Below are 22,519 nucleotides of genomic sequence, written 5' to 3'. Positions count from 1 at the left end.
AATCGTCATCACAATTAATGCTCCATTTTATTCAGCCTCATTGGATGTGTTGGAGAGTTTTAGCATAAAGCTAAACCTAAAACAACCAATAGTTGCTCTTAATAATTGATAGCCAACTGATTTTAAATACAGAGGGTTCTGTATGAATTTCAACACATTTTCTGGAGTTATGGTTTCTTTCTTAAGGCCAGGTAACATCTGTGGCTCTAAATTTGTTTTATTTAGTTAAACTTAGAGTGAAGTTGTCATTTTGATCATTTGAAGAACTTTTGATGATTTGAAATATTAGCAAATAACACTGATATCAGGAAATGAACCACAAAGCGGGTAAACGCTTATCACAGCACCACAGTACATATTGCAGTGAATATTTTTATGCTCTTCTCCTGACTGATACCTTTCTCCAATGAAGTCACTGTGATGGAACTAATACTTGGACAGACAGCAGATTTATATTAAAGATTAATCAAGTTTATTAATGAAGAAAAACAGACTACATGTAGGTTGAGAAAGACTTGAGACTGAAGTGGAAGTTCATCTTCCAGAAGGATAACAACTTTAAACAAGCAACCAGAGCAGGAACAGTTTAGATCAAAGCATATTCATTGGATAGAACGGAGCAGTCAAAGTCCAGACATAGACTTCAAGGGGAATTTGTGGAAAGAGTAGATGCTTATAGATGCTTTCAGTCATTAAACCAAACGTACAGCTGTGTCTCCTCTGTCTGTCTCAGCGGCCGAGGACCTTTCCTTCCTGACAGACCTTGTACACAACAGAAGTGAATTCCTCCGCCTTCTTTACGTCCCCCTGTGTTGGTGAGTACTGGATCTCTGTACCATCTGATTTTCCTGCAGGATAAACACTTGTAGTGACGAATATTTAACCTACTAATTAGAAATGAGTGTTAAAAGAAAGAATAATAAAAATATCTCACCTTTAGATCCTCGCATGCATATTATAGAAATAATAAACACTACGATGACAAAGGAGCCAATCCCTGCAGTAGAGTACGAAAACATCAAAAACCTGTCAGCTGGTCCAGTTTCAGATTGATCATCTAAAGAGAGACAAAATAGAATATATTAAAAATAGTGTTTATTCACCCAACTTAAAAACTCTCTTTTTCAAATATAAATACTTCTCTTTTCACTGCTGTTTCTAATCTAAGGAAATGTACATTACTCTGAAATGGTTTGGTTTCATGTACAAAATAGAAGTAGGAAAAAAATAATTAGCAAATGATAGAAATCTAAACTTTTTACTTGTGACATTAGTCGTTGCTTTCTCTGTGGTTGTGTCCTCATTAGTCCCTGTAGAATAAAACAGTCATAATCTTAGAACTACACATACATGCATATACAACTGCTTTTGTCAATGTTTTTGTAGAATTATTAGAAATTAGTTAGTTGAAAATTGACTCACCATGAATATTGATGTAGATGATGTGACTCAAACTGCCTCCACCTTTACACTGATATCCACCTGAATCACTGCTGATGATGCTTTGAAATATCAAGTAGAAAATCCCTTTTGGCGGATTTGATATTTTCCATTCTGTCTTAATGTGATTGTTATTGTTCTTATTGAGACAAATATGATCTTCCTCAACTTTAGACCAGCAGATTGTTGGTAGTAAATTGTCACAGAAAACAAGTGGACATTCAATCCTGAGTTCTTGTCCTAGAGACGCTTCATAAATCGTGTTCCGACGAACTCTTAGTTCGGTCGTGCATTCATCATCTGCATCAGGAAAGAACCAGACATTAAAATGTCATAGCTGCGTGCTTTCTTTTTTTGCTGCGTTATTAAAACTGTAAGAGTATGAAATGTGCATTTTATAGGAAGGCAGTGGGGTCGAGCAAATTTGACTTAACAAAAAGACCGAAAAAACAGCACTGGTTGATGTTTGACTTGTGCAGAAAGAAATAAACAGTCATTTACAAAGAGCGAAAGTTTGCTTATTTAAATGTTAAAAATGTGGCTATTTTGATTAAAATAGCTCAGGCTTTGGACTTTTTGTGTCCAAGATTCTAAAAAATAAAACAAATGCTAATGTTGCAATATCCACATTGCAACAGAAGCACAAAAACGTAACAAACATGCTTTAAAGATGGAGTAGGACTTAATTTTCAACTTAATTTTCTGAAGTTTCAACCCACCAAAAGCTTTCTTCAACACATCGCCAAATATGGTAAGACAGGAAACAAAGTGACAGTAGCGTTATGTAAAATACTAACACTATATATTTGTTAAAACATGTAGTAAAAATATCAATTCTTACTTTAGTTTGGCAACATAGAATTAAAGACGTCCAACTCCATGTTTGATTTTATTTATACATGTTAAGTTTTATGACTCCATTATTTAGTCTATGCGTCATTTTGTCAACTGCGGAAATGCAGGAGCATCGTGTGATGTGAAAAACCTTTGGTATGTTTTAAACCCTGTGATATTAACCTCAGCTGTGCTAAAGAAATTACATTTTATCTACTTTCTACCAATATTTATTTTGGTATTCAAGGAAAAAAAACAGATTTAGACTGAATCTTCATGACCGACATATACAATCTATTATAGCTTAGTTTAATAGTTAATGTAACTTACCATCAGCATCCAGAGGAACAATCAGTATGATAGAAAACAGAACAAAAAAAAATACTCTAAAGCTGTTAGACATCTTGTTGGTAGTCAGATGAAGCGTCCAATTCTGTTCAGCTTCTGTATGTTCTGAGTTTTATACCACAACATATGCGGTTGGTTTACTTCCTGTTTGTGATTACGGGGAGTCGACAGACCCTCCTGCAAATGCTAATAGTTTTGATGAAGTATATACAAGCAGAAACGTGTTTCCACTGTTGTTAATTGTACTACTAGAAAAAGGAAACGGAAGAAAACTAACGTTTTAAAATCGAGTTCATTCAATTTCAGCTCTGGATAGAATATTTTTTTTAAAGCTAGTTAAAGTTCAGACTTTTGTGACGTTAAGAATGAAATCATTATGTTCATAACTTTTTCTACCCTTAGTGCAACAAACAGTTTAAACCAGAATGTACAGGAAGTCAAACTAAGATGATCAAAATCCTGCTCGCTAATGATATGCATTGTAGATATTGAAGTTTTTTGTGCTCTTCCCCTGACTGACACTTTTCTACGACAAAATTATTTTAATGTAATTTATTTGCAAACACTGCAAGTCACCAAATGTCAGAGGTATTACGGATTTATATATTAAGATTCATCAAATTTATTCACAAAAACAGACAGATTATATTAATCTGAGACTAATTATTAATCATTTTTTGCAGAACACAAATACAATGATATGGCTGTCTTTTTCAAAATTTTCAGAATGTACAATCAATACTTTGGGTACAATAAAAACGGTCATGATGGGTAAAATTAGTTTCCTTTCAAAAAATACATCATGCCAAGAAGAAAAGTTTATTTAATCACAAATAAAAGAAAGGAAGGTGAGAACCATAGTCTAGACAGTCCCTTGTGAATGTAACCTTTATACAATTTGTATGAAGGTTACAGGATGTATGAAGGTTACATCCTGTATGCTTCCTGGACAGGAAACATGACTATTACCTGTCCTCTGTCGCACTATTCTTTGCACAGTAAACAAAAGCTGCCTCACAGTTTCACTTTCGCATCTTCGCTGTTTGGCTTACAGTAGTTCAAGATCACAAAAGCAAGAAGCTGTTCTATAAAAGCTCTACTCAGGTCAAACATGAGTCGATATTTATCTACACATCTATGAAGAAGCTGTTCATTATCATATGTGATGGGTACATAGGTACTTCCCGGCCCTCCTGGTCCACACACCAGCAGTAAGTGGACTCCATGTAACACTGGACCGGACTGAGAGCGCAGAGTGATCACAATCAGAAGATCTGAAATTATCTCTGCCGTTCAGCGTGAATCAGCCTGAATTCTCCATCCGGTTCGCACTGAGGCAAATACTGCTGGGGGTCCGGATTCCCGCTGTAGTGCTCGATCAAACTGGCCCTCCATCTCTCACACACGCTCTCGGCCCGATTGGTCGGCGCTGCGAAGAGCATAAAGAAACTCCTCTGTCGACGCTGTACTTATTCAACTAAATGCAGCATCTGTTTTCCAGCTCTCTGAGTTGATGTAGCAATTTGAGTTGGAGTGCTTTATTAATGGTGTGTGAATGCCCTGTGCTAAAAGAGGCACGCACACACACACACTCCAAAATGTTTACCAGCCAACAGAAATTTTAATAATTCAGATTTATGTTTCTGCTTCTGTCTGTGCAGGTAGTAAAAACACAAATTCAGTATTTTTTTTTTTCCCAGATTAATAGGTTATTGTGTGACTCATGTGGTTTAGAGGTTATATGGCATTTAACTACAAAATTCAGTAAATTTGGTGGTTAAGAGCGGCTCATGGAGGCGGTCCCAAACCGCACAGCTGAATTATTTAATGTGAAACAATAAATGAGGGGTTGTAGTTTAAAACTGTAGAGCCGGGATGTCAAAGTCAAATACACTGAGGGCCAAAAAACCAAATTTGCTGCAAGCCGAGGCCAAACAGTGTATATTATTGGATAATGAAATGAATAAAGCAATATTTTCTTATGGATCTGTCAGTAACCTCAAGGGAAAACAAATTCAACAGGCAAACAGCAAAAATTAAATTGTTTTGAAAAACTAAATATGTTTCTTAATATCAAGATAAATACATAAATTATAAACTGAAACTACATTATTGTGCTGCTCTATGATGTTTATGCTCTTGTCTTTGTGTTTCTGAGAAGCTTGTTAGAGCCGTCTTAGATTATATTCTCATTACAGCCAGACTATCTAAAAAAGTAACTTTTATCAGATTACTGATTACTCCTTGAAATAGTCATTTAGATTACTGACTACTTTATGAGGAAAGTAACTGACATTAACAGTAACTATTTACTGTTAAATAGTTATTAACTATTTAACAATAGTTTACTATTTATTTACTGTTAAATAGTTATTTAACAGTAAATAAACTATTTAACAATAAATAGTTAATAACTATTTAAGTTATTTACTCTTAAATAGTTCTTTACTGTTAAATAGATATTAACTATGTAACAGTAAATAACTATTGTTAAATAGTTAATAATTATTTATTGTTAAATAGTTAATAACTATTTATTGTTAAATAGTTAATAACTATTTATTGTTAAATAGTTCATAACTATTTATTGTTAAATAGTTCATAACTATTTATTGTTAAATAGTTCATAACTATTTAACGTTATATAGTTATTTACTATTTATTTACTGTAACTATTGTTGCGTTTTTTGTTGTTCAGCAGCTGCTAACAACAACAACAACGCAGTAAAAATCATATTGATCTTTGACAAAAGTTAATAGTTTTATCAAAGATTAAAATGATTATTTTATAATGATTACATCAACACTGTGTCTCCAGTTATAAATTTAAACTTATAAACAACATCAAGGGAAAACAGTAACAAAAAAGACTTTAGTAATTTGTGCGTCTTTTTGTGTTTCTATTGTCTGGAAAATAAAAATAGGATTTTAACACCTAAAAAAGCAACTCATAACATCAGCAAACGAATTTAAAAAAAAGAAAAAGCCCAAAATGGCTTCTAATAATCGGACATTTGGAGCAGAACTCAAAATGCACATCTCCCTCCACTGTCCATGTTTCTGCCACAAGCTGCAGAGAGGAAGACAAATTTAATTACAAAATAAAATAGAAACACAAAGTGATTTTTATAAGTCACTGTAGTCTGACTGCAGGACTCGACTTTGATATATGTGCTGTAGAAAATGTAAAACCAAAAGCAAACTGCTCGTGGGTGAAAAAGGATACACCCACGTGAAAAAGATCCGTCCATCCGCCCGTCCATCCGCCCGTCCATCCGTCAGTCCGCCTGTCCACCCGTCCGTCCTTCCACCCGTCTGTCCGTCCGTCCATTGTCTGCTGCTAATCCAGGGTCGGGTCTCGGGGAAGCAGCTTCAGAAAGGAGGTCCAGTCTTTCCTGTCTCCAGCCTCTTCTTGCAGCTCCTCTGATGGAACCCAAAGTCGTTCCCAGGCCAGCTGAGAGACATGGTCCCTCCAGCATGTCCTGGGGCTCCCTGGGACCCAGGTGAGGGACCAGGACCTTGGACTTGGAGGCACAGATTCTCATCCTGGCCGCTTCACACTCGGCTGCGAACCGCTCCAGCGAGAGCTGCTGATCACGTCCCGATGGAGCCAATAGGACCACATCATCCACAAAAAGCAGAGATGCGATCCTAAGTCCACCAGAACGGATCTCCTCAACACCTCGACTGCCCCTAGAAATTCTGTCCATGAAGTGATGAACAGAATCACTGAGGGCAGCCCTGGTGGAGTCCAACTCTCTCAGGGAACGAGTCCGACTAACTGCCATTGTTCCACGACCAGGACGAAAACCACACTGCTCTTCCACAATCCGAGGATCCACTATCAGACGGAGCCTCCTCTCCAAAACTCTTCCATCCTTCAACCCAGACCTTCTCTCTTGAAGAGATCCAACAGTGCTCCAGAGAGTTGGGCGTGTTTCTGTCTTGATGGCAGATTTACAGCACTTTTAAAAAATCCATGATGGTACCCAATATCGTAGTGTACCCTCCTGGTACATCTGAACAAAAACACGCCCAACTCTCTGAAACACCGTTGGCTTGGGCTCATCCACCATCTTTACTGCCATGTCCTCATTTGTTTTTGCAATCTGGGCATGTGCTGACCTTGACTTTACTCTGTCTAATTTAATTTTCAATGTCACCAGTTCTTTATTTAATTCATTGTTTTCATTCTCTAACCACTGGCGATTTCTATTTTTTTCCCTCAAAGCATTCTCTGCCCTCCTTCTGATCGAAATGTTATTTGACTCCAGTCTTTGGTTTTCCTTGCTTAAGTCTCTGCACTGTTGTTTCAGTGATTCAATTGTCACTCTGGTTTCCTCCAGCTCATTATTTAGCGCCTCGATTCTCCATTGTTGTTGCTCCATCCTTTCCCGTAACATTTTATTTTCGGACATCAAATCACCGATGCCACTGTTTGTCCTCCCAGTTAGCTGGTGTATTTTCTGCTCCATGCTGTCCACCGTTGTTCTTAGCATGGAGTTTTCGTCCTGTAGCTCCATGCACCGCTTCTCAATAACCTCCACCGTTGTAAAATACTCCGCCATCGCTATGTCTTTGTTGAAGTTTGTGAAACTGCAAATGAATCTCTCTGTGGAATCTTGGAATATAGAGACAGTCTCCAGTGATGTCACAGAGAGGATGAGTGACATCACAGTTTGTGATGTCACTCGAGGGGGGAGGGATGCGAGGGGAGAGTGACATCACAGTTTGTGATGTCACACCCCCCTCCCACTGTTGTGTGTGAGGGGGGAGGAACGAGGAAGATGTTTTTTTTTAACTTTATTCGCAGACACACTGTATAACGACAGAGTGAAACATTTGTTATGCCTCAAGAAAAACTAATACAGATAAACATTGTTCAAGGAAAAGCTAAGGGGGCTTCAGTTCCCAACTATACATTCAAAGCAGTACAGATTTTAATTGTTTTAATAGTTACTTTTTGTCAGAGTCTTGATATAAAACTTAACTTCATTGTAAAATGCAGCAAGGCATGGACTTTTGTCAAACTATTACTTGACAAAAGTCCATCTGCTGAAGGTTTTTTAATCAATTTAGTTGTGCAAATGTACCAAAAAAATCCCCACAATTGATAAGTGACTAGTTAAACTTAATCATGAGCTTTGGCACCTGGAGGAGCGAGCTCTCGTCCCAGTCACTCCTATGTAACCAACACTTCCAAATAATTATGAAGATCTGTGGCTTTTGCTCAATTAGTGAAAAACAAAACCAATGATGCAGGAATTATTTGCATTCCTTAGTTGTATGAGACAAGTCAGTAAATCTATTCATGCAGTTTTTCTACAATACAACTACTCGTACTTTTTTCTGCCTTAGCACTGCCTAAAGAAATGCAGGTCTTTTCACGAGACTTCAATGTTCAGAAAGCTGAAATGGAAATGAGTTTTAACACAATCTGTGCCATAATTACCTCAAGCACAAAGCTACAAGATGAAGCGGAAGAAGTTGAAGAGCAACTATTTGCTGCATGAGCAAAAAAACCTGGTTGAACTTTAGTGAAATTATTCAGAGTTGTGGCTTCGACATATGCAGCCGCAAATGCCTAAAATGGCTGTTTTTTTTGTTTCTTTCTTTCATGATGACCAAAATGCTAAAAACTGCAGCATACTAGAACATCATCATCTTCCACAACATCCTGATGATTTTCTTTTCTCTTTTGTCTGAGGTGCACGGTTGGCAAACTGTTCATTTTCCTGCTGAATTTCAACTTCAAATTAGAAAAGTTTATTTAATCATAAATAAAAGATAGGAAGGTGAGAGCCATAGTCTAGACAGTCCCTTGTGAATGTAACCTTTATACAGCATGCGCGCGGATGTGTTACCTGTACAGGAAACATGACTATTACCTGTCCTCTGTCGCACTATTCTTTGCACAGTAAACAAAAGCTGCCTCACAGTTTCACTTTCACATCTCTGCAGTTTGGCTTACAGTAGTTCAAGATCACAAAAGCAAGAAGCTGTTCTATAAAAGCTCTACTCAGGTCAAACATGAGTCGATATTTATCTACACATCTATGAAGAAGCTGTTCATTATCATATGTGATGGGAAGACGGAGAACCTTAATTTTCTCTTCTCTGGCCTTTTTCTGCAGAACAAACACAAAGTACAATAAGTTATAGCTCTCAGATCTTGATTAGATATAAAAAACAGGTGGCTGTTAGACTCCTACCTTCAGTCACAGGATGAGATTTCATGTATAGAAGTATAACGATGGTGACAAAAATCTTAATGACCAAAATCCGGAACATAAAATGTTTGAACATGTCCAGATTGGTCGGCTTCTCTGCAAAAAAAAAAGAGAAGAAAGTAAACAATCATAAGAAGGGCGGAAAACGCCGCACGTGTTCAGATGTGTTTCATTCTGAAAAGTGTGGTGTGCATTTGTGTTTAGCTCCCTGTAACCTGATACCGGAGTTAAAACTAAATGAAGTCCCATTTGCACACGATAATCCAAACAGACACTGAATTTGAAAGGAAATCTTACTCTGCACGTTGTTAATTTGGTGGGAGCAACATCAGGCTGTGGGATGTTCCTCTTAAACATAATCAGGGAAATTGATTAGGTTTGATTGGAAGGTTGATGGAGCTACATACAGATCAACCCTGGAGCAAAATGTGCTGTAGAGGCTGAAAAATAGAACTGGACAGGCTTAAATCTAAACACATCCATGACCTAGAATGGCCCAGTCAAAGTCCAGACATAAAGTCAATCGGAATTTTTTGTTAAGACTTTGTGTTTACAGAGGTTCTCCATTTAACCAGATTCTGCTCCAATTACTTTGGAAATAATATCTAGAAATGAGAATTTTTGACTTTGTCACTTTTACAAAAGTCTCCATTTATTTGTGGTGCTTTTATTTCTGTTTCGGCGTTTGCAGGAAAAGGTCGAAACACGAATGATTATACATGACTGGCTGCTTCGTCAGCCTCAGTATTAACAGCAAGGTATCTCAGACAGGTGCGATGCAGCAGCTGTGTCCACCAAATTGAGGTCAAACGCGCTGCATGAACCCACAGTGCATCCTGTGGTTTTACGTCTTTGCCACTGAAAACATGAATCAAAAAGCTTAAAATTAGCACAGCGGAATATTAAAAGTGCTGGCAGTTTTATATTAAAGTTGCTTTTGCCCTTTATTTTTAACAATACTTCTCAATTTATGCAAATTAAGAAAGAAAATGTAAACAAAAATGGAACATTTAAACTAAAACCTACTATATAGCCTGAAATACGTCTGTATGTTATACAGCCATAATAAGTATGGCGGGATGAAAATATCCCCCTGTAATATTTTAAGGTGCAAATTGCTCTTTCAGCATGTCTATTTTTCTCCAATATTTACACAGACAAGGTCAAAATGAATGATTTTGTAATATATAATAAAAAATATAACACCCATATAGATTATTGTAGTAATAATAACTTACTGTTATCATCCTGAGTGCCACCGAGTCCCACCAGGATCAAGACATGAAAAAGGACTTTATAGCTGTAAGGTTTCATGTCGGGCACCTGAGAAATGATCCACTTCAGTAAAACCTGACTGCGTTCTGAGTTTTTCAGAAAGTTGCGTGTGGTTGGCTTTACTTCCTGTTTTTGAATTCGGGGGTCTTTGAGTTGACGGTTCCTCCAGTAAATGTGAATCTATCAGCTTTTGATGTCATTACAGGAAGAGACTTTTTTCTTTTTCTCCTCACATTTCATTTAACTTCAGCTGATCTGTGTTGGGGATTTTTTTTTGTGGAAATACTCATAATTACTACAACAACAAAAAAGACAGTCAAATCCACAAGATTAAATCCAGATATTATTTTTAGATAGAGATTATTTCATTGCACGCAGTGATTAGGATTACATTCTACCTTTTCAAAGAATCACAATCAGTAATCAGAATAGCATTTTCAGTCATAGTGACAGTCAGAAACTGACTCATCTGATAGGCTACAGTACCAAAAATGACTGAAATTGTTTCAAATAGTGATTTCAAGTCATGCACATGCAACAAAATCAGTATTTACTCGAAGACGTGCAAAACATTCAAAAGAACAACAGTTTTTTTGTGTGTGTATCACACAGTATAGTTTACGAGCTCAGTTTGTAGACTGTAATTGCATTCATTATTGTCAGAGATCTGAATTACTACTTGATTGCCACACAAAAAACAAAATAACATCTTTTGTACTTGTACCTCGTAGCAGAGCAAGAAAAACATACATTGAATGAAGACGAATTAGAAGAAGAAAATACGAATTTGATGTTTCTGCAGGAAAGAATAATGTTGTGTTACTCGTGTATTTTACCAACATTTATCAGTTTAATTCTCTAAGCGTTTTCATAAATTGTAGATAAACAAGCATGTTTGTTGAATATGTTGGGCTACCAACAATTTTGAGCTTACACTGTAGTATTAGATTATTAATATAAATAATGTAATTCTGTGATTGACAAATCTTTTCAGACCTGATCAAAATGATCAAACCTGCAAAAGTGTGAATTGACCAGCACCTAATGCATTATTAACATGCTACATATTTAATTTCCCTTTGGGATCAATAAGGAATTTTTGAATTTGAATGAGAATATATCACTTTTTTATGCATTAAAAGGTTCAGATTTTTGCACATTTTTATCCTTTTTATCTAAATGCCTGATATAATTAGCCCAGTCACTATGGTTTTTTGTAGTTCTCATTCAAGCTAGCTGCTGATTATCAATTATTTCCAAAACGTGTCTTCTTGCTTGTGTGTGACTCAATGTTTCCAGTTTAAGGAAGTAAAACATGACGACTTATGGCTCTTCTCGAAACACAAATAATGTGGTAACTTTTGGTGCTTGGTGTCTTTTAGCTCTGTGTTTGCTACACGCTAACGACAGAAAATAGCGTACTTTGTTGGGTCTTAAACCACTGGTGGAAGAAGACAAAAAGATAATAAAATTGTCTTCTAGCAAATTAGACATGCTTACAAAATAAAGCTTTTGTCTCTTTTAACTCTTTCTCTTTGCTCCTTTTTGTACCAAATAGCTAGTGTGTATTTAGCTAAGTGGTTTGGGTTTGCTAGCTCCATCAACTCTATTGTGGTTGTTTAGACATTTTCTGTGGACTGAGTTGCTGAGGAAACGCTGACTGATTTCTGTATCCGTGTTGAGCCAAGTAGGTTGGTAATAACCTACTTATTCACCCCATTTCGCCATTGTGGTGTACTTCTTGCAAAGCACTAAGGGCAGGAAAAGGGTCTTTAAACAAAGTGCAGACTGAAGAAAACGAGACAAATGTTGAATTCCTTTTGGTAAACAATCATAAAGAAAAGTGACATGGTTCATTTCCTTTTGGTTTTACTGATCAAGGATGTGAAACGTGCTTTTTACGCCGTAGAAACCATCTGCAGTGATGCTGACGTTCTTGATTTCAGCTGGAACATTTTCCATCCCACAAAGAACAGTAGGAACCACACATCCAGTTTGCACTGACGATGCCATCAGCGTTATGAGATCAGTGTTTCCGAAAGTTAAAGGAAGTCATGATTTGAGTTGTTCCTTGCTGTGAGGAATCCCTCCGGTGCTCCTCGTCCAGATTCAAACTGTATTCCTCTAGTGTGATTCATTCCAGCAGACTCTCAGTCTTCAAACCAAACGTATAGCTGCGTACTCTGTCTCCTCTATCTGCCTCTGTGGCCGGGGAGCCTCCCTCTGTGGGGGTGCATGGTTGAGAGCAGCATACACGACAGAACCTGCTTCCTCCGCCTGCGCCCCATTCCTGTTTCTGTCTCGTGTCCTCTGGCCGTAAGGCGGCGGGTTGTCTCTGGATGGCGTCAGCTCTGCAGGTTGCCCTGCGGTGGTTTTTCTCCCGCTGGGCCTGCGAGGTGGCAGTGGGTTGGGGCTTCCTCTTGGTGAGTGCTGGATCCCGGTGGCGTTGGGGACGTCTCCCTCACCCAACGGCATCTCTATGTACTTTAGGAATAAAAAAGTAGAAAGAAAACTTTAAACTAAAGTGAAATTTTAAAGGCATAAACATTGAGTGAACAGGCTATACTCGGGTGACTTACCTGATTTTCTTGTTGTTTCTCTTTCCTCGACTTCCCTGCAGGATAAACAGTTTGTTAAATGCAGTGGCAATGACTGACTATTCAACGTAGTAATTACAAGCTGATGTTCATAAAATTAGTGAAAAAAAAGTCTCACCTTTGCACCCTCGCATGCATATCACAGAAATAATTATTACTATAAAGACAAAGGAACCAATCCCAGCAGCAGAGTAAATGTACATCAAAAATCTGTCAGCTGGTTCAGTGTTGGATTGGTCATCTGCAGGAAGACAAACCAGAACAAGTTAAAACAAAAAATAATGATAAATTATCCAACTTAAGTGTCTTCTTCAAATACAAATGCTTTTCTTTTCACCCCTTTTTTTTGACAATTTTGATCCCTTCTGCCATGAGACATTTTGTGCCTAACATAATCATCAGGGAGACGTTTCCTACTCACTTTAATAGCTAGGATTTAATTTATATGTATTCATAGTCTTTAAAAATGTGAATTGCTAAAAAAAATACAATGGTTTATTTGCATGTGCAAAATACAATTAAACAAGCATGAAATAGCAATTCACATGTGCAAAATCTGAATACAGATATAAACTTTTTCTTACCTGTGTCATTGGTTGTTGGTTTATGTGTGTCGTTTACAGCCATGTCTGTAGAGCCAGAGTAATAATCTTGTAAATAAGGAAGTATTCATGCACGGATACAAATGTAAAGCTGGTTAATGTTACTTGTTGTGTTGCTTTAAACTGTAAAGCTGAAAAACCACTCACCATAAACATTGATGTTGATGAGATGACTCATACTGCCTCCACCTTTACACTGATATCCACCTGAATCACTGCTGATGATGCTTTGAAATATCAAGTAGGAAGTCCCTTCTGGCGGATTTAATACTTTCCATTCTGTCTTGATGTGATTGTTATTGTTCTCATTGAGACAAATATGATCTTCCTCAACTTTAGACCAGCAGATTGTTGGCGGTGAATTGTTACAGAAAACAACTGGACATTCAACCCTGAGTTCTTGTCCTAGAGACGTGTTATAAATCGTGTTCCGACGAACTCTTAGTTCGAGTGTGCAGTCGTCATCTAAAGGAAGAGAAAACATTAGACATTAGATAACATAGATAAACTGATGCATTTTGTGTCTGCTTAGCTTTAAACTTTGAATGAACTTCACAAAATAACTCAGAAAAATCCTTTTGCTACAATGGAAGAACTGTTTGGTTTCTGTTCAGTCTAAAATCAGACGATCAGTTTAACAAGGTTACCTTTGTGCTAAAAGACTTTACATCTCAAGTGCACTCTAAAAATGCTTTTATATCTTCTCCTTTTTTCTTTTTATCATTTAACCTCATGTCAATTTTTACACACATACAGTTATATCTCTCTGTTTCTCTGAAGCGCAGTTAATATAAACTAGTTCCTTTTTTAACCAGTTGATAAGTCAGCGGTGAATGCCATTAGTTTAAACTTAAATACATTTATAAAGACCTCAGCCTTTTTGCATCACAGGAAACTTTTCTTCTGTTGATCCGCTGACTAGAAGCTATAAGTTCTTCGTTTTTATCAAACACCACGCTTATGATTTTATCCTGCACAGCTGTTTTTTTCAACTATTCATTGAAAATGAGAAAGTCAGATGTTAAAACTGAAACGTCTTTGTGCCGCTAATGAAATTGAACATTAAAGAAGACATGAAGTGACTTTTAAATAAAGAAATAAGTTACAATGTGAGCCAATAAATTATGTTTTCGCAAATAATATCACAGTTTAAAATAATAGTGCCTGGAGAAAACAGGCTTTCAGTCAAATAGCAACTTATAATTAAAAACTTTGCTTATCTAACCATTTGTTTAACACCCTGTGTATAATTGAAATACAAGTGCTAAAACCTTCTTGTAGTTTTAGTTTTGATTTTTATTGGTCAGCATTAAATTTACAGTTGTTTCTGAACCATAAAGGAACTCTAAATGGAACAATGATCAACACATTTGATGCGTATTGATTATTTTAACAATGGCAAAATATAATGTTTGTTGGTTTTCACGACTTTTATTGATGTTTTCTTTTATGTTTTCAGGATGTGAAGCACTTTGAGCTGCTGTGTTGCTGAAATGTGCCATACAAATTGATTGATTGATTGATTGGTGAGTAAAAAATGGGACATGTAAGTCATATTACCTTGTTTTCCCCTCTTTATCTCAATTTGTAAATATTTTCTGTTACTGTGAGTTTTTAAACTGTTTCACAATAACCTGATCATACGTACCGTGGAAACAAAACGAAAGAAAATTGTTTTTCAAAATCTAAAAAAAATATATCACATCTATCGGAGAAGAGAACCGACATTTCTGTAACGTATATAATTGCTGACGGTCCCTCAAAATCATCAGGAGCTTTGAGTTTATGTAATCTGACCTCCCGGTGTGACATATCTACTAGTTTCACTCACAGTCAGATTTGGCTGTGACCTCTGCCCTCTGGATTTTGTCTGCACAAAAACCATTTACTTGGTCTTTGTGGTTATGAAAGGAAACATTTTCACTTACCCTCGGCCTCAGCGTTAAGGAACTGGACGGTCCAAATGGACCAAATCAGGACAATCCAGCGGTGCTCACGCTTCATGATCTCTTCGCTCGTTACTGTCCAGTCACATCCAGCTCAACTGAGAAATCTTCCTCCGAAAACATCATTAATTTGTTAAACAAAACAGCCAGAGCTGCTTCCTCTTTAGCTGCCGCTCACATGCCCTGTAATGTACAGTACTTCTTCCCCTTGAAAGTAGACAGGATTATAGTTTTTGAGGTGAAACTCAGGCGGTGGGTGGTCTCACTTCTGCAATTTCTGCAGGTCCGACTCAGCGAGGTGTCTCTTCCCCTTCTCATCCAGCTGCAGAAATCATCTCAAACTGAGCCAAAGCCTTCACCGTTCTCACAGACCTCACTGTCGTTTCCAAGGCGTCTTTCAGACTGTGCACCTTGACGCCGCCTTCATCACTTCTTCACAGCCTCTGCGGTTTGCAATCTTCAAGCTGACTTCCTCTCCTTTCTCCTCTTCTTTAATCTCCGTCTTGTGCATCTCCTGCAGCACTGCGCGACCTCTTGCAGAGCGCCTGTGGTTTCAGTGGAGGTTGTAAGGTGCTCTGATGAGCTGACAGGGACCCCACAGCCTCTCTAATGGCTTAAATGCCCACTGATGGTTTTTTGGTGGCTTTTATTAGGTCAACACTGTTACCACATGAACACTTGCACCATGTGAATCAGCTATATTTAGATTTTGAAGAACTACATTGTGTTGGTTTGGTATTGTGAGGACAAAAGACTAGACTTTATTATTTAGTGATGTTTTTACCGTAACATTTTAGGATTATTTTCATAATTGCCAAGTCGGCTGTCGTCTTAAACAGTTTTTTTTAATGTTATTATTTCTAGAATTTTATGCATTGCATTTTTTGTTAATTTCACTTTTTTAATGTTAGGTTCTACAGTTTTCAACAAATATGCTCATTTTCTGGCTTTCCCCTCTTTCCTATATCCAAGATTAATTAAAATATTCAAATTCATAATCCACGTTTTTAAACCTCTTATCGGGGAAACAGCGCCCCAAAGCGGTCAATTAAAAGTAATGTACATGTTGTCATGGTTACCTCCACAGCGTTAGAGCGCAGGCGTCCCTCCCTTTGCGTGATGACGCATTCCACAACGTCTGAGACGGGGCGAAAATGGCGGAGTATCTGGCGTCCATCTTCGGTACAGAGAAAGACAAGTGAGTTTTATTCAATGTTGGTTAAGATTAACACATTAACTGCGACTTTTATGCAAAGCATTTTTGCTGCAGATTTATTGTTCATTACTAGCAGGTTAGTTATGTTCTTTAGCTTCGCTGGAAGTCCCGCTGAAGCTATCGTTAGCGAGAGGAAGCTAACAGAGAGCTACCGCATTGAATGAAACTCATGTTGACAGAACGTAAACCTTCTGTTTCCTGTTAGTTTATGGCAAAATATTAAGGAACTAATATATTTATATGATGTTCGCTCCTTTTATTGTTTATTTACCTACACTTACAGCCTGCAGCACTGTTAACTAAAATCCAATAACCCGTAGCCTGCTAGTTAGCCTGTCAAAGCAGATTACTTGGTTTGTATTGATTTGGAGAGTACTGGGGTACAAATATAAGCTGATTTTTTTCTTTTTGTTTTAATTAAAATCCAATTATTTCAAGTTATTAAGAAATAAATATATATAGAGACCCTTTTTAGTCACTTGAAGGTGAGGTTTAAGGCTAAGGAAGCTGCATTTTGTCTCCCAAAACGTAAATATGTCTCTTTTTAGATGCTCATTATTATTACGCTCCTGTTAACAATACAATACATACAATACATACAACTCTCACTGTGTCAGTTAGATGTGATGGTATCTTCTGTCACCTCCCACAACTTGTTGCTTCAGTTACTGTATGTATGCTTATTATTCCAGTTTGATGCTGAGTAGAGAAAGGGGGCAACACTAGAGTCTCACAGGGCTCTGCGAAGCCATATGTTGTCGCAAAACCTTTACACTGATGAGTCTGTGCATGTGATAACCTTAAGACATGAGATTTTAATTTGTCATTGTTACTTTTGTTTAACAAGTTAGCAGCGGTTCCTGAATTGGTAATAAACAAATAATGTCGACTTCCCTTCCAGGGTAAATTGTTCCTTCTATTTCAAAATTGGAGCCTGCAGACATGGAGACCGATGCTCAAGATTGCACAATAAACCAACCTTCAGCCAGGTAAGTTTCTGCCTTACAAATGATTTTATATTTCTAAAATTACCAATTGGTCAACAGCTTCCTGAACTACATCTGTCTAGCTGTACATCTGTGAGCCTCATCCAAACCAGAAGTTAACATCCACGTAAAAAGACACAAACACCTTTTTCTCTCTTTCTGATATCTGCTGTGTAGACCATCTTGATCCAGAACATCTACCGTAACCCTCAGAACAGCGCTCAGACCGCCGACGCCTCTCGCTGTAAGTCAGACATGTTTTTCTTAAAACTGAGGCTCTGCTCTTGTCCTGCTAGCTAGTTAACCCCTGAGCCATTCAGTGGCTGACAGTAGACGAGTATGTTATCTGTGAGACTTGATGTGACTCAGCGATATAAACAGATACCAACTAGGATGTAAAAGCAAAAAGCGTTTCCAGGCAGAGCTGATTAGCTTGGAATACGTAGAAACATGAGGTCTGGTTGTGTGCCGTAAACAGAAACAGACCGCCTCATACAGGTAGGTGTGTTAAATATGAATATGAAAATAAACCAGTCCTAAAATACATATTTAAATCAATCTTGAGGTGAGTAGAAATAGTAAATGTCCTTAATAATATTAATGTCTGCATTTAGGTTAAATTCTTAACCAATTACAAATATATTGTTTTTGTGTTTAAAAGATATCAAAAGAAAACTCTTGATCATTGAAGGTAGCCACCAACTAACTGAAAACTAAAGATTAAAAATAAAGTTGCCTCCCATATTAGTTTAGCTAATATGCAAACTGAGCTTTTTTTAAAATATATTTTTAAACATACAGTTACTGAGGGAAACTGTTAAACAACCAGTAAGTGTGACTTTACTGGGAGACTTGGAGTTTGTTATTGGATGCCTGTGGAGTCAGCAAGAGGAACCCGCCGCCGTTCCCAGGCCTGGAAATGTCGGTCCCCCCTCAGGCCTGAACACAAGCAGCGAAACATAAAATATGAATATCAAGTTGTTTAAGTAATATTTACATGCCAAAGTCTAAATTATTGTTTTTATCTGTGTAAAATATTTAAAAGAATGAACAAGTTTTCTTCAGATGTCTTTCTCAGCTCTTTGTGATTTTTGTTAGCTCGCTTTTTTAAGCTTTTTGAGAAAATACTGCAAGAAATATAGTAAATATTTTAATTGAACAAATATTTTTTCTGCTGAGAAAGGGGGAGTTCAGTCTTCACCCGGCGCAGTTGAACTTACATCTGTTATCTGTGCACCAGTCTGTAGCATCGCTCTAAGGAAGATGGCTCCATTCCTCACTTTAATATTTGCAATGTTTCTTGTATCATCTTAAAGCTTCTCCTATTAGATCTGGACTTTGACTAGACCAGAGCATTTTATTTCGTAACTTTAGGCCGTCTTTGCTGGAGTTTCCGGTGTGTTCACTTTAATCTTTTTTACCTTTTTACAATAATCTCAAACCAAAATCCTCTGATACATGATATATGATCGCTTTCCCAAATCATGACACTTCCACTTCCGTGCTTTATAGCTGCTGTAACGTTCTTTTCTTGGCTGTGGGTTTGAGTCAAGCATGTCCTCTATCCTTGCATCCTGTCTTTTATACCTGGTTCTGTCCCAGTCAGGCCAGTCATTCTGGTTGCTTAACTGTTTTTTCTCAATGAGACAATCTGTATGTTTAAAAAGTTGCTTCAAACATAAAGACTAAATATCAGGAAAGCACTTGCTAAAATACTCTTGTTAAATGCAGCTTCACCTCTCGACCAATCGATCGAAGCCGTTTTAGCGAAACATATCTAATAACGTTCTTTTCCCTCCCCAGCTTCGTATTTGGTTGGATTTTTATCACAGAAGCTTATGTTTTGTATTTCAGACCATTTCCCTCTTGAACATTTACCTTCATAACCTTCAAAACTGCCCAGTCCGCTGATGGTTTCCACTGTAAGTTCTATCTTTATCCACAGGACCCTCCAGCACCGACTGCACTGAATTCATTTTATTACTCCTCCCCAAACCAAACTGGCTCAGTGTAGAAGTGAGAGATGTGCCTTTAAGGCGAGATGCACGGGCCTCATGCTGTTTTGCATGTTTTCTCGGCCTGCTTGTCATGAAGAAAGTGTTATCAGTGTGTCTGTTGTAATGACACAGTTATGCCAATAGTTGAGCAACCAGAAAAGAGGTCAGAGTTTGGCTGAAGTCAGTTTAAAGCTAAACACCAAACAAGCTGAGAACTGGGAGGGAGAAACTTTGTTTTGACTGCTTCTGTGACATTTAGCTTCAAATTTGCATCAAATCCCTATTTCCAAATGTTCCTACAGCGTTTTGAGAAAGTATTTACACCCCCAGTTTGCCACATTGCAACCACAACCTTGAACATTTGGGATACTTTCGTGCGGTTGCAACGTAACCCGAAGGGTTCCTCGGGTGTGAATACTTCTTCAAAGCGCCGTGTGTTTACTTTTCTTGAAGTCTCCTGACGCTTAACGTCCGTCCAGCTCGTCCTTCACCGTCTGTCGTTGCCGTTTCGCAGGTGCCGTGAGCGATGTGGAAATGCAGGAACATTACGACGAGTTCTTTGAGGTGAGTGACCGGCTGGCCCGCCAGCGGCCCGTTGTGTCATCACCGCCTCCTTATCTGCCTCAGGAGAGCCAAAATGGGGCCTTTTTAGGCGCATTTCGGGGTTTGTTTATAGGAATTGTGCAACGCCTGAAACTTTCTTAATAGTGGAAAGTTTTGGTAACTATTTCATGTTGAAAAAACATCAAAATGAGAATCGTGATGTAGAAAAATGGCAAAATTATGGATCAAATCTTTCATTCATTTTCCCCTCTCATTTCTCAATTTAGGAGGTGTTCACAGAGATGGAGGAGAAGTATGGAGAGGTGGAGGAGATGAATGTCTGTGATAACCTCGGTGACCACCTGGTCGGCAATGTCTATGTGAAGGCGAGTCATGAACATCTGACACTCCAGGACGCCATCAAGTTAGCCAGATTCGAATATCAAGTTTAGTTTGAATTGATCTCAGACTGCGAGGAATGCTTTCGGTGTGTGCGCACGTCTGGTTTCTGCCAAAACGAATGTCTAACTCTGTGCCGCTGTGTGTAGTTTCGCCGTGAGGAGGACGCAGAGAAAGCGGTCATGGACCTGAACAACCGCTGGTTCAACGCCCAGCCCATCCACGCGGAGCTGTCCCCGGTTACCGACTTCAGAGAAGCCTGCTGCCGCCAGTATGAAATGGGGTGAGTCTCAAATGGGTTGGAAGTTTGTCCATGCTTGCTGTGGGTCACACACCTGTTGAAGACCAACTCGGCAGCTTCATGCATCCAGGAACATTTTTGCTGATGAGAAGAGCGAAATGCTTCTTGTTAAGTGTCTGTTGGCTTGTTGATCAGTGCTGGGTTCTTTTCCTTCTTCTGCTCAATCAAATCTGAGTTAAGCGTGTCCTCCACCTTTGATTTGGGTGGAGGAAACCTTTTCTACAAATATTACAGCAATACACTTGTAATCATTATGAAATGGCTTTGAGGTGTAAAAATTTAATTTCTCTTCCAGGTGTTTTCTCTCACACCACAGTCCTTTATGCAAAGGCATGAAGTAGCAGCAGCAGTACAGTATTTGTAACTGTTTGTAATGTGTAGCTGCTACCACAAGGTGGCAGAAGATCAGCTGAAAGTTTTTCATCAGCGCTTGCAGGTGTTAGATGATAATTGGTTTTTCTTAAACTATTTTTCTCTTTTTATACATTTGAGTTTTTTTTGTGATTCTTAACCATCCAATTTGAAATGTTGTCTTTTAATCACATGCACTAATATTAGCACACAGGTTTGTCCTGAACATGACTCAAACCATACATCAGTATTGAAAACAGCTATTTCAACTATTTTATTCAGGTTGCTGAGTAAATCCTGGCTGATTTAGGAGACATTTATTTACGTTTGTTGTCACTCGTTTTACCAATACTAGGACTGAAACAATTAATGTCGGATTAATTGATTTTAATCCGACCTCAAGTTATTGTTCTGTGTTGTGTGCTGCAAAGAAGGTTCTGTCTCTGTTCAGAGCGTGACAGAGCTTCACTGTTCTCCTCATCCGAGGTTGGATTACTCGCTGGCCGCAGTGTCCTGCTTTTAAATCCTGAGAGGCCTTTAAAGGTCGTTTCTGACAGAACCAAAGCAGAGTCACAAGGTTTTCCTTTTGAAAGTCTGAAGCCATCCCAGCTGCATTTGGTTTGTACAAACTAACATTTTATTCAGAACCAAGATAAGCTGTGTGCCCTTGAAGGTTTTTCCATTTGATTCTGGTTCGTTCCACATGCAGCCGATAAAAGTTTCAACTTTTTCTGCGGCGAGGCCAGAGATTTTAACCCCTCCTGACCCGTTTACAGGGAATGCACCCGAGGAGGATTCTGCAACTTTATGCATCTGAAGCCCATATCACGGGAACTCCGTAGGGAGCTCTACGGCCGCCGCAGGAAAAAGTAATTACTCCTCAGTGGAAACAGAAGTTCTCTCTCTCTCGAGTCGCTGTTCTTTTGTAAATGTAAATGTTTGTTGTCCAACAGGCACCGCTCTCGCTCCCGCTCCCGAGAACGGCGCTCCCGCTCCAAGGATCGACGGCGGGGCGATCGCGAGAGGCGGAAGTCCAGGGACCGGGAGCGGTCCGGGAGGTTCTGAAAGAGGCCGAGACTGATGCATTGAATCCCCTACTTTCTAACCCCAGCAATGTTTTTTTTTTCTTCTTCTTCTTTTTTTTCTTTTGGTGAATTGTTGAAATTTTGTTTTCATTTTTTTAAAAAGATAAGCTCGTGTTGCTTTCTCAATAAAACACATTTGTAACTGCACCGTCAGAATATCCCTCCATGAATTCTGTCCACAAGAATCAGATCGTTGATGGCTTTTTTTCTGTTTGCAAAATGGACACCAGTGGGTGTCCTGACTTTTTTCATTGTTTCTTATTTGTATTTCCACCCGTATTACTACTCTGCGTGATCTAGTTTCAAAGTCTACCCAGAGTAGCAATATCACCAATATATTCATTAATTTTATATTTTAAAATAGGTGAG

The 22,519-nt window shown here is 38.2% G+C and overlaps 3 protein-coding genes across 5 annotated transcripts; 1 reads left to right on the top strand and 2 right to left on the bottom strand.

The window, feature by feature from the left end:
* Window positions 1-470: 470 nt before the first annotated feature.
* LOC129378658 (B- and T-lymphocyte attenuator-like) lies at window positions 471-4,668 on the bottom strand. The gene is made up of 5 exons (XM_055059049.1): window positions 2,605-4,668; window positions 1,423-1,740; window positions 1,263-1,310; window positions 935-1,057; window positions 471-848 (listed from the first exon to the last, which is right to left on the bottom strand). The coding sequence occupies exons 1-5, from the start codon at window positions 2,675-2,677 to the stop codon at window positions 730-732; spliced, it is 681 nt and encodes a 226-aa protein (XP_054915024.1). The 5' UTR covers window positions 2,678-4,668; the 3' UTR covers window positions 471-729.
* On the top strand, window positions 752-22,297 carry LOC129378656 (splicing factor U2AF 35 kDa subunit). Of its 3 annotated transcripts, XM_055059046.1 has the most exons (11): window positions 752-815; window positions 14,786-14,852; window positions 15,556-15,720; window positions 16,360-16,470; window positions 17,390-17,477; window positions 17,652-17,718; window positions 19,986-20,035; window positions 20,302-20,400; window positions 20,563-20,696; window positions 21,842-21,934; window positions 22,019-22,297. In XM_055059046.1, the coding sequence occupies exons 4-11, from the start codon at window positions 16,427-16,429 to the stop codon at window positions 22,128-22,130; spliced, it is 687 nt and encodes a 228-aa protein (XP_054915021.1). In that variant the 5' UTR covers window positions 752-815; window positions 14,786-14,852; window positions 15,556-15,720; window positions 16,360-16,426; the 3' UTR covers window positions 22,131-22,297. The 3 variants fall into 3 exon arrangements, with proteins under 3 accessions (XP_054915021.1, XP_054915023.1, XP_054915022.1); XM_055059048.1 differs by lacking the exons at window positions 752-815; window positions 14,786-14,852; window positions 15,556-15,720 and having other exon boundaries at window positions 16,434-16,454; XM_055059047.1 differs by lacking the exons at window positions 752-815; window positions 14,786-14,852; window positions 15,556-15,720; window positions 16,360-16,470 and adding an exon at window positions 19,329-19,396 and having other exon boundaries at window positions 17,452-17,477.
* LOC129378654 (B- and T-lymphocyte attenuator-like) lies at window positions 10,470-15,625 on the bottom strand. The gene is made up of 6 exons (XM_055059045.1): window positions 15,255-15,625; window positions 13,474-13,791; window positions 13,309-13,353; window positions 12,843-12,965; window positions 12,707-12,741; window positions 10,470-12,611 (listed from the first exon to the last, which is right to left on the bottom strand). Exons 1-6 carry the CDS (start codon window positions 15,328-15,330, stop codon window positions 12,285-12,287), a joined length of 924 nt encoding a protein of 307 aa, XP_054915020.1. The 5' UTR covers window positions 15,331-15,625; the 3' UTR covers window positions 10,470-12,284.
* Window positions 22,298-22,519: the final 222 nt, after the last annotated feature.

The sequence above is a fragment of the Poeciliopsis prolifica genome, unplaced genomic scaffold, assembly GCF_027474105.1.
Source record: "Poeciliopsis prolifica strain line A6 unplaced genomic scaffold, Auburn_PproV2 SCAFFOLD053, whole genome shotgun sequence".
NCBI classification, from domain to species: Eukaryota; Metazoa; Chordata; class Actinopteri; order Cyprinodontiformes; family Poeciliidae; genus Poeciliopsis; species Poeciliopsis prolifica.
This window is presented reverse-complemented; position numbering and strand designations above follow the sequence as displayed.

What these genes read in the sequence shown, in the direction of transcription:
- LOC129378658 (XM_055059049.1), bottom strand. Translation starts at nt 2,677, where the DNA reads ATGTCTAACAGCTTTAGAGTATTTTTTTTTGTTCTGTTTTCTATCATA. An exon ending in CATCTACATCAATATTCATG is followed by an intron (nt 1,311 to 1,422) that starts GTGAGTCAATTT and finishes TTTATTCTACAG; the next exon opens with GGACTAATGAGGACACAACC. An exon ending in ATGCATGCGAGGATCTAAAG is followed by an intron (nt 849 to 934) that starts GTGAGATATTTT and finishes TTTATCCTGCAG; the next exon opens with GAAAATCAGATGGTACAGAG.
- LOC129378654 (XM_055059045.1), bottom strand. Translation starts at nt 15,330, where the DNA reads ATGAAGCGTGAGCACCGCTGGATTGTCCTGATTTGGTCCATTTGGACC. An exon ending in CCTTAACGCTGAGGCCGAGG is followed by an intron (nt 13,792 to 15,254) that starts GTAAGTGAAAAT and finishes CTCTTCCTTTAG; the next exon opens with ATGACGACTGCACACTCGAA. An exon ending in ATGCATGCGAGGGTGCAAAG is followed by an intron (nt 12,742 to 12,842) that starts GTGAGACTTTTT and finishes TTTATCCTGCAG; the next exon opens with GGAAGTCGAGGAAAGAGAAA.
- LOC129378656 (XM_055059046.1), top strand. Translation starts at nt 16,427, where the DNA reads ATGGCGGAGTATCTGGCGTCCATCTTCGGTACAGAGAAAGACAA. An exon ending in ATTACGACGAGTTCTTTGAG is followed by an intron (nt 20,036 to 20,301) that starts GTGAGTGACCGG and finishes TTCTCAATTTAG; the next exon opens with GAGGTGTTCACAGAGATGGA. An exon ending in TCGGCAATGTCTATGTGAAG is followed by an intron (nt 20,401 to 20,562) that starts GCGAGTCATGAA and finishes CGCTGTGTGTAG; the next exon opens with TTTCGCCGTGAGGAGGACGC.